Source organism: Anarrhichthys ocellatus, unplaced genomic scaffold, assembly GCF_004355925.1.
Source record: "Anarrhichthys ocellatus isolate YVR2014 unplaced genomic scaffold, GSC_Weel_1.0 scaffold1396, whole genome shotgun sequence".
Lineage (NCBI taxonomy): Eukaryota > Metazoa > Chordata > Actinopteri > Perciformes > Anarhichadidae > Anarrhichthys > Anarrhichthys ocellatus.
Window position 1 is genome coordinate 534 of NW_022281370.1, and position 10,871 is coordinate 11,404.

At 45.7% G+C, this 10,871-nt stretch overlaps 2 protein-coding genes across 2 annotated transcripts; both read right to left on the reverse strand.

Annotated features, from left to right (window-relative positions):
- Positions 1 to 673: 673 nt before the first annotated feature.
- On the reverse strand, positions 674 to 7,151 carry LOC116377557 (claudin-1-like). The gene is made up of 6 exons (XM_031839205.1): positions 7,038 to 7,151; positions 6,162 to 6,400; positions 5,417 to 5,581; positions 5,143 to 5,224; positions 1,275 to 1,388; positions 674 to 933 (listed from the first exon to the last, which is right to left on the reverse strand). Exons 2-6 carry the CDS (start codon positions 6,376 to 6,378, stop codon positions 837 to 839), a joined length of 675 nt encoding a protein of 224 aa, XP_031695065.1. The 5' UTR covers positions 6,379 to 6,400; positions 7,038 to 7,151; the 3' UTR covers positions 674 to 836.
- Positions 7,152 to 8,415: 1,264 nt separating this feature from the next.
- LOC116377556 (presenilins-associated rhomboid-like protein, mitochondrial) lies at positions 8,416 to 10,856 on the reverse strand. Its single transcript, XM_031839204.1, has 5 exons — positions 10,648 to 10,856; positions 10,463 to 10,533; positions 9,918 to 10,019; positions 9,742 to 9,839; positions 8,416 to 9,023 (listed from the first exon to the last, which is right to left on the reverse strand). Exons 1-5 carry the CDS (start codon positions 10,778 to 10,780, stop codon positions 8,888 to 8,890), a joined length of 540 nt encoding a protein of 179 aa, XP_031695064.1. The 5' UTR covers positions 10,781 to 10,856; the 3' UTR covers positions 8,416 to 8,887.
- Between the last annotated feature and the right edge of the window lie 15 nt (positions 10,857 to 10,871).

Sequence of the window (10,871 nt, forward strand, 5' to 3'; positions counted from 1 at the left end):
ATTTGGCATTTCTGCTTTTTTGCTGTATCGAAAACGTACCAAACCGAACCGTGGCACCACTGAGTCGTATTGAACCGAACCGAGAATGTTGTGAACCGTTACACCCCTAGTGGAGACATATTTAAAAACAATCTGTTTTCTCTGAGTTTTGGTTCTCTAAATTGACCAACATTAGCTAATTACAGCTGAGGCTGAAGAATGTCTCTGCCAACCAGGACGTTCTGCTTGTCATGACCACAGACTGTGTGTAAGAAGTGGACGTGGTCATCGTGACGTCATCTGGTTTGTGGACCTTGAGTATGGTGAATTTGCCATCACCATCTTGGATTTTTGCAACCAGTGAACATCTGTGCATTGAGGAGGAGTGACGTAGAGACGCTGTATATGACTTCACAATAACTTAACAACACACTGGGACACCGGTCACATCCCAAGTCTCTTATTTGTCATTTCCTTGATCCTCACTTGAACTGGAATTATTCTTCTTTGCCATCTTGAAGGTCGTCTCAAACCTCTTATTTCTGCTCTAAAGAGCGAGGAGAGATCTCTGACAAGATGGCGACGGTCAAAAACCAAGATGGCGACGTGTGGTCACAGCAGCAGTTCTCATGACCAAGAGCTGATCTGAGATATGTTGCTTCTGTCTGAAGAACCTGAGAGAAAAACACTCAAACAGATTCAGGAAACATTTATTTACAGCACTTCCAAAATAAATCAACCAGGACAGTTTGGAAAATGGTTCCCTTCACAATAAAACTCCTTTCGTTAAAAAACATTTAAATTTGCATTAAAAATAAAATCCAACAAGCTGATCTGGATTCAGGTTGTCGGGCGCTTTAGACGTAAGCTTTGGAGCTGCTGTTGTCTGAGGCCAGAGCTGCTCTGTAGATCTTCTGTCCTTGACTCGTAGATGAGAAGTTGTATGAAAACTGCCTGCAGGAGAAAAACGGGAGATTTCATAATTTACAACCAAAAACACACACGATGCTGAGGATCTCTGGACTGAGTCCTTTAGTATTAACTATCTGGGCTGGTAAATATTGAATCAACATGTATCTGACACATTGAAATAACAGCTGTAGATAATAAATCACAGCTTTGTTTTCAGGGACACATGGACGACAGTCAGAGAGCGAGTACTGAATGAAAGCTAACGTTAGCTAGCGGCGGAGTGAGTAGTTAACTCGTCTTAAAGGCAAAAAAAACCATCAACTGTGGACCTCTTTCTGTATTTCTGTCATTAAAACGAGGCCCAACGAACACATAACATGTACCGTGCTGAGGCGGCGGAGGAAGTCTTCCTGCAGGAGCAGCACAGCAGAGACCCTCCCAGTATGGCCAGACAGGAGGCCGACCAGCCCAGATACAGACCAGTACCCAGCTCGAACCTGCAGCGCCAGCAAGCAGTCAAGAGTCAGCAGCAGGAAGTGACTCACACATCCAACAGCCGAAACAATGGGACCAATGGCTACTTTAGAAACATCTACGGCAACAGAGTTACACATAATATACCATGGATTACACTTTAAGTACAACAACTTTGAGTAATAAGTATGAGAGTAAATTATAAAAAGAAATATTGTAAATGATAATAAAAATCCAAATTAATTTCACATGGAAACCTGATTGATATTTATGAAGAATTTCATCAAAGTAATTGTTTGAATCCAACTTTTAATTTGTATCACAGGACTTTAACTCTTTAAGGCAAACAGGTTTCAGGGGAGAGCCCAGACTAAGAGCGGTTCAAAACGACCCTTATGATAAGTAGCCCACGGACTTCAGCCACCTCGCCCGGACCAGGGAAACCGGGGCATCCTCCCAGAGCCAGACCCAGGAGGGGAGCTCGTAGGCGAGTGTCTGGATGCCGGGCCTTCGCCCATGGGGCCCGGTCGGGCTCAGCCTGAAGAAACACCATGGAGCAGCCACCCTGTGGACCCACCACCCGCAGGGACAAGCATCGGGGTCGGGTGCAATACAGACCGGGCGGCGGGTCAGGCGGGAGGCCTGGGCATGCCGATCGCCGGCAGCATAGACTAGCTCTAGGGACGTGGAACGTCACCTCGCTAGCGGGGAAAGAGCCAGAGCTGGTGCAGGAGGTGGAGCGGTACCAGCTAGATATAGTTGGACTCACCTCCACACACAGCGCTGGCTCTGGAACCAAGCTCCTGGAGAGGGGTTGGACTTTGTCCTTTTCCGGAGTTGCCCAGGGTGAGAGGCGCCGGGCGGGAGTGGGGATACTCACAAGCCCCCGGCTGAGCGCCGCTGTGTTGGAGTTCTCCCTGGAGAACGAGAGGGTCACCTCCATGCGCCTACGGGTTGCGGGGAGCAAGGCTCTGACTGTGGTTTGTGCTTATGCACCAAACAGCAGCTCGGAGTATCCGGCCATCTTGGAGTCGGTGGGAGGGGTCCTGGAAAGGGCGCCGCCTACCGACTCCATAGTTCTCCTGGGGGACTTCAACGCTCACGTGGGCAATGACGGAGAAACCTGGCGGGGGGTGATTGGGAGGAATGGCTTGCCCGATCTGAACCCGAATGGTGTTTCATTATTGGACTTCTGTGCTTGCCACGGTTTGGCCATAACGAACACCATGTTTGAACATAAGGTGGCTCATAAGTGTACTTGGTACCAGAACACCTTAGGCCGGAGATCAATGATCGACTTTGTAATCGTATCATTTGATTTGCGGCCATATGTCTTGGACACTCGGGTGAAGAGAGGAGCAGAGCTGTCAACTGATCACCACCTGGTGGTGAGTTGGATCAGATGACAGGGGAACCGGTTGGAAAGACCCGGCAAGCCCAAACGTGTAGTGAGGGTGAACTGGGAATGTCTGGCGGAGGACCCTGTCCGGGAGGTCTTTAACTCTCACCTCTGGAAGAACTTCTCACATCCCGAGGGAGGTTGGGGACACGGAATCCAAATGGGCCATGTTCAAAGCCTCTATTGTGGACGCGGCTGCTAGGAGCTGTGGCCGGAAGGTCATCGGTGCCTGTCGTTGCGGCAACCCGAGAACCCGGTGGTGGACACCGGAGGTGAGGGAAGCCGTCAAGCTGAAGAAGGAGAACTTCAAGGCCTGGTTGGCCCAGGGGTCTCCTGAAGCAGCTGCCAGGTACCGGCAGGCCAGAAGGGCTGCAGCTGCGGTGGTCGCGAATGCTAAAACTCGGGCATGGGAGGAGTTCGGGGAGGCCATGGAGAAGGACTTTCGGTTGGCCTCAAGGAGGTTCTGGCAAACCATCCGACGGCTCAGGAAGGGAAAGCAGGGCTTACCCCAGGCTGTTCTCAGCAGGGGGGGAACTGCTAACCCGGACGGGGGACATCGTCGAGGGGGTGGAAAGAGCACTTTGAGGGAACTCCTAAACCCGACCAACATGTCCTCTGCAGAGGAGGCAGCGCCTGAGGACCTAGGGGTAGGCTCACCCATATCCCTGGCAGAGGTCGCTGAGGTAGTTAAAAAGCTCCTTGGTAGCAAGGCGCCGGGGGTGGATGAGATCCGCCCTGAGATGCTGAAAGCGCTGGACATAGTTGGGCTGTCCTGACTGACATGCCTCTTCAATGTCGCATGGGGGTCGGGATCAGTGCCCATGGAATGGCAGACCAGGGTGGTGGTTCCCATCTTCAAAAAGGGGGACCGGAGAGTGTGCTCGAATTACCGGGGTATCACACTACTCAGCCTCCCAGGGAAGGCTTATGCCAGAGTGCTGGAAAGGAGGCTCCGACCGCTTGTCGAACCTCAGATTCAAGAGGAGCAGTGCGGATTCCGTCCCGGCCGTGGAACAGTGGACCAGCTCTTTACCCTCGCAAGACTACTGGAGGGGTTCTGGGAGTTTGCCCAACCAGTCTACATGTGCTTTGTGGACTTGGAGAAGGCTTTCGACCGGGTCCCTCGGGGGTTCTTGTGGGGGGTGCTGCGGGAGTATGGGGTGCCGGACCCGTTACAACGGGCGATCCGGTCTCTGTACGACTGCAGTAGGAGCTGTGTCCGCATTCTCGGCAATAAGTCAGACACGTTCCCGGTGGGTGCCTCCGCCAGGGCTGCCCTTTGTCACCGGTCCTGTTCGTGACTTTCATGGACAGGATATCTAGGCGCAGCCTGGGGGCGGAGAACGTCAGGTTCGGGGGTCTCGGGATCGCCTCTCTGCTGTTTGCAGATGATGTGGTCCTGTTCGGGCCTCCTCGGATCATGACCTCCAGCATTCACTGGGGCGGTTTGCAGCCGAGTGTGAAGCGGCGGGGATGAGAGTTAGCACCTCCAAATCTGAGGCCATGGTTCTCTGCCGGAAACCGGTGGATTGCTCCCTCCAGGTGGGGACGGAGTGCCTACCTCAAGCGAAGGAGTTCAAGTATCTTGGGGTCTTGTTCACGAGTGAGGGTAAGATGGAGCGGGAGATCGACAGACGGATCGGTGCGGCTGCAGCAGTAAAGCAGGCGCTGCACCGGACTGTCTTGGTGAAGAGGGAGCTGAGCCGGAAGGCAAAGCTCTCAATTTACCACTCGGTCTACGTTCCTACCCTCACCTATGGTCGCGAACTCTGGGTCGAAATGAGTTTCCTCTGTAGGGTGGCCGGGCTCAGCCTTAGAGATAGGGTAAGGAGCTCGGTCATCAGGAGGGAGCTTGGAGTCGAGCCGCTACTCCTTCGCATCGAAAGGAGTCAGCTGAGGTGGTTCGGGCATCTAATTAGGATGCCTCCTGGACGCCTCCCACTGGAGGTTTTCCAGGCACGTCCAACTGGGAAGAGACCCCGGGGAAGACCCAGAACACGCTGGAGAGATTACATCTCCCAGCTGGTCTGGGAACGCCTCGGGATCCCCCAGAATGAGCTGGAACATGTTGCCGGTGAGAGGGAGGTCTGGATCAGCCTGCTTGGCCTGCTGCCACCGTGACCTGACCCCGGATAAGCGGAGGAAAATGGATGGATGGGACTTTAATTCTCATCAATAATTTGATTTTTCTACGTCTCATCCCAACGAGTAAAATTCATCAACTTTCTGCATCTTTGACTTTCCTGATAAAATAGTATTAAATTCTACTCAGTGATTCTAATTCAAACAAAAAATAGCAAATTGTAATTCATAAATAAATATTTATTAATTAACTAAATATGAATTAACCCTAATCCCAGATTGGACATGATGCTGACCTAACTCCTCCGTAAAACGGGTCGTAGAACTCCTGGATGACTCGGGCAGCGTACCAGGACGCTGCAGTCAGAGTGAAGACACCTGAGGAGGAGACAGACATGAGGACATGTAGACATGTAGACATGAAGACATGAAGATATGTAGACATGAGGACATGTAGACATGAGGACATGTAGAAATGTCGACATGAGGACATGTGGACATGAAGACATGAAGACATTAGGACATGTAGACATGAGGACATGTGGACAATAACATCATGACTTCACCCACCAGACAGGATGAAGAGGACTCCTCCGCTCAGGGCGATCTGGTCCTTGACCTTCTCCGAAGTTCTGCCGATCTTGGTGCACTTGAGTCCCAGAACGGAGACTATGATGGAGGCCAGACCGACCAGCAGGGACAGGATCATCAGAGCCCTGCAGGCCTGCAGGTGAGCTGGAGACGCAGCAGGATGTAAAAACACAACATAAGTTAAATTTTTCTTCTTCTTTTTATACATTTTTATAATTTTTTTTTATCAATTTTTATCAATTTTTTAAATCTTAAAATTTTTACATTTTTACATTTTTACATTTTTACATTTTTTACATTTTTTAATTTTTAAATTGTTTATTTATATATTTATCAGGGACGGTTAGATTATCTTCTGACAATCTTAAGGGTGATATAATATTAATATATTAATACATTTTTTATGCTTCAAAGTGTTAAACAAACAACTAATAACATTAAAGGTTTAAATTAAACTCTACAATTATTAATGATAGTTTTAATGTTATTTGGTCAATTTGAAGACATTTTTCCTCCTTTCACATGAATTAAAGCGTAAAAATAACAAAATGTGTGAATACATTAAAACCCATTATTGATCATCATTCATAAACTTTATTGCTATTTCAGTGATAAGTTCAGGACTTCAAGTCAAACTGCTGCTAAACCCATTAAACATTTATTCTGTTTCTGGACCGGCTCAATAAAAACAGATGCATCATGGGATTTATTGCTCAGGACTCACCCGGTAGTCCCAGCACCGTCTTGAACCGGCTGCACTGGATCGACCCCAGCGACGTGGCGACACAGCTCATCCACAGACCCTCAAACTGCCACTGACTGCTGCTCACCGACTCCTGCTGACTCCTCACCTTCCACACCTGAGAGGAGGTGCAGCTGGACTGCAGACACCAGGAGACCACGCCCAGGAGCAGACCCACGACCTGCAACCCCGCCGCCATGCTGCTCACAGCTGGATAACAGCTGGAGGAACAACAGGAACTTTTTTAGTGTGAATAATCACCTCGTGGGGTTCCTCAGGGTTCCGTTCTGAATCCTCTATGTTTTTGGTTGACATGCTAATGTGGGTTTCAGAGTTATATTTATGAACCACATGAATCCTCGTACCTTAAAACAGGTGAGTGTCTTCAACAACGACCCACAAACAGATTAACAAGAGTGTTTTCTGATTTTACAGGTTTTTGTTACGTTTATGCACAAAAACAACACAAACAAACAGCAAACGTTCAGTCAGTCAGGGGAAAGTTGTTGGCGTCTGGTTTCCCCGTTTTGTTTTGCTTTCATGAATCATTATGAACAATATTGTGAAATAAAGGAAATACGATTAAACTGTTTGTAAAGTTAGTTATGTATGTTTTTGTGGTGGTTCTTACTGTTATGTCATCTCTTTTGTTTGTATTGTTACTTCTATTGTTTCTGTTTTTACTATGTAAAGTACCTTTGAGTATCTTTTAAAGAGTAATACAAATAAAATGTATTATTATTATTAAACACAGTGACTCACATCTTGACAGCCGCGTGTGAGAGAATGAATCATCATAAGCACACCGAGTCAAATCTACACTTTTTAAAAGTACGTCCACATTTGTGGAGTTCTTACCGTCTGAGGAAGTGAAGCTTTTTTTCCGGGTCTCTGTTCTGGTTCTGGTTCCTCTCTGCAGCAGTTTGTCCGGTTTAGTTTCAGTGATGTGGTCTCAGTGTGAACCTGGTCTGACTGTGATCTGATCCTCTGAGGTCTGATGAGGGTTCAATGAACCAGCGAACACACGTTATTGACACACATGAACCTCAGAGTTTTACCCTCAACTCTGTTTGTTAGGAACTCACTTTAGGATCCTTTAATGTATTGAATCTGTAAATATACAAATATACATATATATATATATATATACAAACACATAAAGTTCTTATTGGATGTACATCTTCTGAACAAACCACTGATAAGCAGCTATATATTTAATCCAGGAGAAGAAATATCACAAGTGTTAAACTTGAGTTTGTCCACCAGAGGGCGCTGCTGCTCGGTACCTGTCATGACAAAAATACAAATAAAAGTAATTGTGACAATTTTATAATAATAAATTCTTCAATGTCTTCACTCTACTTAATTTTATTTCATAGCCCTGTTTAGATTTGAATGTTTTATATTTCAGACAGTTTCTCTGCTGATCTCTTTACTGAAAACTAACTTTAAAAAGAGCTGAAATTAAGATGCTAAAATACTTAAACTTTCCATATTGATACATATTTGTTGTGTATTTATTGTAATTTATGTTCTCTTCTAAATTCACTCTCTTCACCATCGTCTTACAGACACGTGAGGAGTGATAACTTTCATCATGAGGTCCACATGTAGAAACCAGCGTGTTTCTGTTGATCTGACACTTTGTGGACTTTAAACCGTCCGTTTATCAAACCGACTTCATGTTTCCAGATCAGTTAGCTGTTCAACGTTAACTCCTTCACGTTAACTCAGACTTCAGAATAAAAGCTTGAACAAATCAATCACGAGTTAAAAATACTCTGAACGTAAACAGTTTTGTTTATTACAAGAGATATTCTGTATTTTTCTTCTTCTGTGCTTCTCTGACTGTTTTGAAGTGGGCGGGGCTTAGCTGTAGAATGTGATGTCATGCGTTTCTGTCAACCTTAGTGAAGGTTTTGGGGTTCAATCAAATCTGATCAGAGGACACAGAGTTTATTAATCAATTCAGTTTGTTGCTTATTTAGTCAGAAATCTTTTTTATATTGCAGAAATAGTGAGTGGGTTTTGTCAATGCTTTCATATGCTGGAGTTTGTGTGATTGCAAATTGAAGTTGCTAAATTCCTGATAATTTAGTGGCTGGCTGGCATTACTACACCTACTGGACTGGAGGGTGGAACTATGCACTGGCAGGAAAGAAAGCAGTCTGAGCAACTCGAAACAGACGGAGCAACTCGAAACAACTTGAAACAGTAACTCGAGACAGTCGGAGTAATCATTTTACAGTTTTATTCAAAAGAAAACAAACATAAATAAGCAGAAAACACAACTCACTTCATCCTTTCTCACGTTAAAAGAGGCGTTTGAGTTCCTCTAACTTTACTGGAACTTCTGGCTTCAGAATCAGAACCAGAGCGACTCCTAATGTGAACTGGATACAGTCCTCATGTTATTGTAATATTCCTCATAGAACTCTGCAGAATCATGATTAATTGTTGTTCTTCTTGGACCGCTGAGAATATTTCTCTCTAAATAAACAAACTTCAACACAAAAAACTGTCAAAAGAATCGGAATCGTTCATTAATGTAAATTATCTTTTATAAAGATGAACATGAATCATTACTTGACGTCCAGGTGTTTGCTTCCCGATACCTTGTCCTAGGGAAGCCAAATAGTGCAGCGAACCGGCCTCTGTACATTTTATACATGTTTGTTTTTTCCCAGCAGCCCCGGTGTTTCAGCGTCCTACACGGCGCTGCCTCCTCCTCCTCCGTCAGCACCTCCTCCACCAGAACCTCCTCCAGTTCTCAGGTCGTGCCAAAGTTTAACAAAAGGTTCTCGGTTCTTCCAGATCAACTCGTGACCGAACATGATGTACCAGCTGGAGGAGAGCGAGGGAACAGAGAGCATGATGGGAAGTTATTTCAGATCATTAGTTTGATCATTAGATTCTTATTGTGTCACTGAAACAAACAGGCATTCTCAAATGTTTGACTACAGTAGATGGACGTACTTTAGACTCTTAAAAGATTGTCTATCAGTTTAAGTGAACGCTATATGTAGAATGTTTTCTCCTCTTCACCTTCATGATGAGGAACTGAAGCTGTTCTCCGTGATCTCTACAAACACACCAGACTCCATTCATCAAACAGAGACTCTACCTCTCACAGCTCAGGAGCTGCTGCTCTCCTGCTGCTCCATCGGTTACTGTTTATGTGACTTTAGTGATTTAGTTAGTTTGGTATTTCTCCTTTTACTGTAACACAGTCGATCCTTTGATCCACATATGAGGGAATAAAATCAATGACATCATCGATTAATAAAATGCTGATTTCTTCTGGTATAATTCTTCTAAATGTCTGTCCACTAAATGTCTGCAGGAAAACCAGAGAAGTTTAACGAGTCATGTTTCAAATGTCAACAATCCCAGAACGTCACATTTATCTGAGTAGTAGAAATAAGACGAATGAAGGAAGACATTGACTGCTTTAACCTTTTGATCTGGATCCACATGAAGCACTCTTCCCATTGGTATAAATCAAACCCCCCACACAGCACCGACTCAACAGAAAAGCTGGAACACCAGCAGCAAGACTCACATTCCAAACAAGGCTCCTCCTAAATGAGCAGCGTGGTCAAAGAACTTCCATCCCATCACCACACCTGCTGTATCCATGGCGACGATGACCTTCAGAGCCTGGGGAGGGGGGAGGGGGGGGCAGGATGAGATTAATGGTGTCTGTCAGACAGGTGAAGCAGGTGAAGCAAGTCTTACGTTGGCAGCAGTGAAGGTGAACATGGGGAGGAAGATGATGGCCAGTTTAGCTTCTGGCATCTTGGTGCAGACGGCAGCGAGGACGGCCATGATGGCTCCAGACTGAAGACACACAGACAGACAGACAGACGGTGAGGTCAGACACTGTGCTGGGTTTATGGATCCTGGACCCTGAGGTCCCCCACAGAGCCAGGACTTAGGTCCTCTAAGTCACAGTCAACACACAGGCTTTGAGAATCAGAACCAGGTTCACTGTCAAGTAGGAATTTAACTTGGTGTTTTGGTGCACAACAATAAAGAAAAAATCACGAAACATTTGCAGATTATTTTCAAAAACATTTTTTAAATATTTGATTAACATTATTTTGTTAATTTTGTGGACATTATTCAGATATTTTACCAATTATTCTACTACAGCTGTTGTGCTGTAAAACAGTAATTCTCTACTTTTGATGCTTTCAAATAAAACAATATCATTTACTTTACTACTATCTATGGTTTGTGATTAGTCTGATAACTTTGATTAGTTTTGTCTTGTAACTTACGGCTCCCAGAGACGGACCGAACCTCCCGGTGGCCGTTTTACACACATAACTGAAAAATGAAGAAACAACACCTGAAAAAAAAAAAAAGGACAATCAAATCAGTGTAAACATCAATTAACTTGTCTAGTATCCTGTATGAGAAACAAACTGTGGGCCAGATAGACAGGTGTTTTGTGGCGCAGCACCTGCAGACAGGTAGACGGCCATGAACTGCTCTCTGCCCAGCATGGAGACGGCGCTGGAGGAGAAGCTCCAGAGGACGTACATGTTGGCGGCCATGTGGAAGAAAGAGAAGTGGCTGAACGTGGAGAGGAGCATCGGAGAGCACTGAGCCTCTGCAGGAAGACAAGCGACAACAGTCAGAAACAGACAAGCGACAACAGTCGGATACAGACAAGCGACAACAGTC

Bases quoted from the DNA above. Each gene is read 5' to 3' on its own strand.
- LOC116377557 (XM_031839205.1), bottom strand. From the start codon at position 6,378: ATGGCGGCGGGGTTGCAGGTCGTGGGTCTGCTCCTGGGCGTGGTCTCC. The intron at 5,582-6,161 runs GTGAGTCCTGAG...CTGCGTCTCCAG, and splicing joins GACGGTGCTGGGACTACCGG to CTCACCTGCAGGCCTGCAGG. The intron at 5,225-5,416 runs GTGGGTGAAGTC...TCTCCTCCTCAG, and splicing joins AGTCCTCTTCATCCTGTCTG to GTGTCTTCACTCTGACTGCA.
- LOC116377556 (XM_031839204.1), bottom strand. From the start codon at position 10,780: ATGCTCCTCTCCACGTTCAGCCACTTCTCTTTCTTCCACATGGCCGCC. The intron at 10,534-10,647 runs GTGCTGCGCCAC...TTTTTTTTTCAG, and splicing joins GGCCGTCTACCTGTCTGCAG to GTGTTGTTTCTTCATTTTTC. The intron at 10,020-10,462 runs GTAAGTTACAAG...GTGTGTCTTCAG, and splicing joins TCGGTCCGTCTCTGGGAGCC to TCTGGAGCCATCATGGCCGT.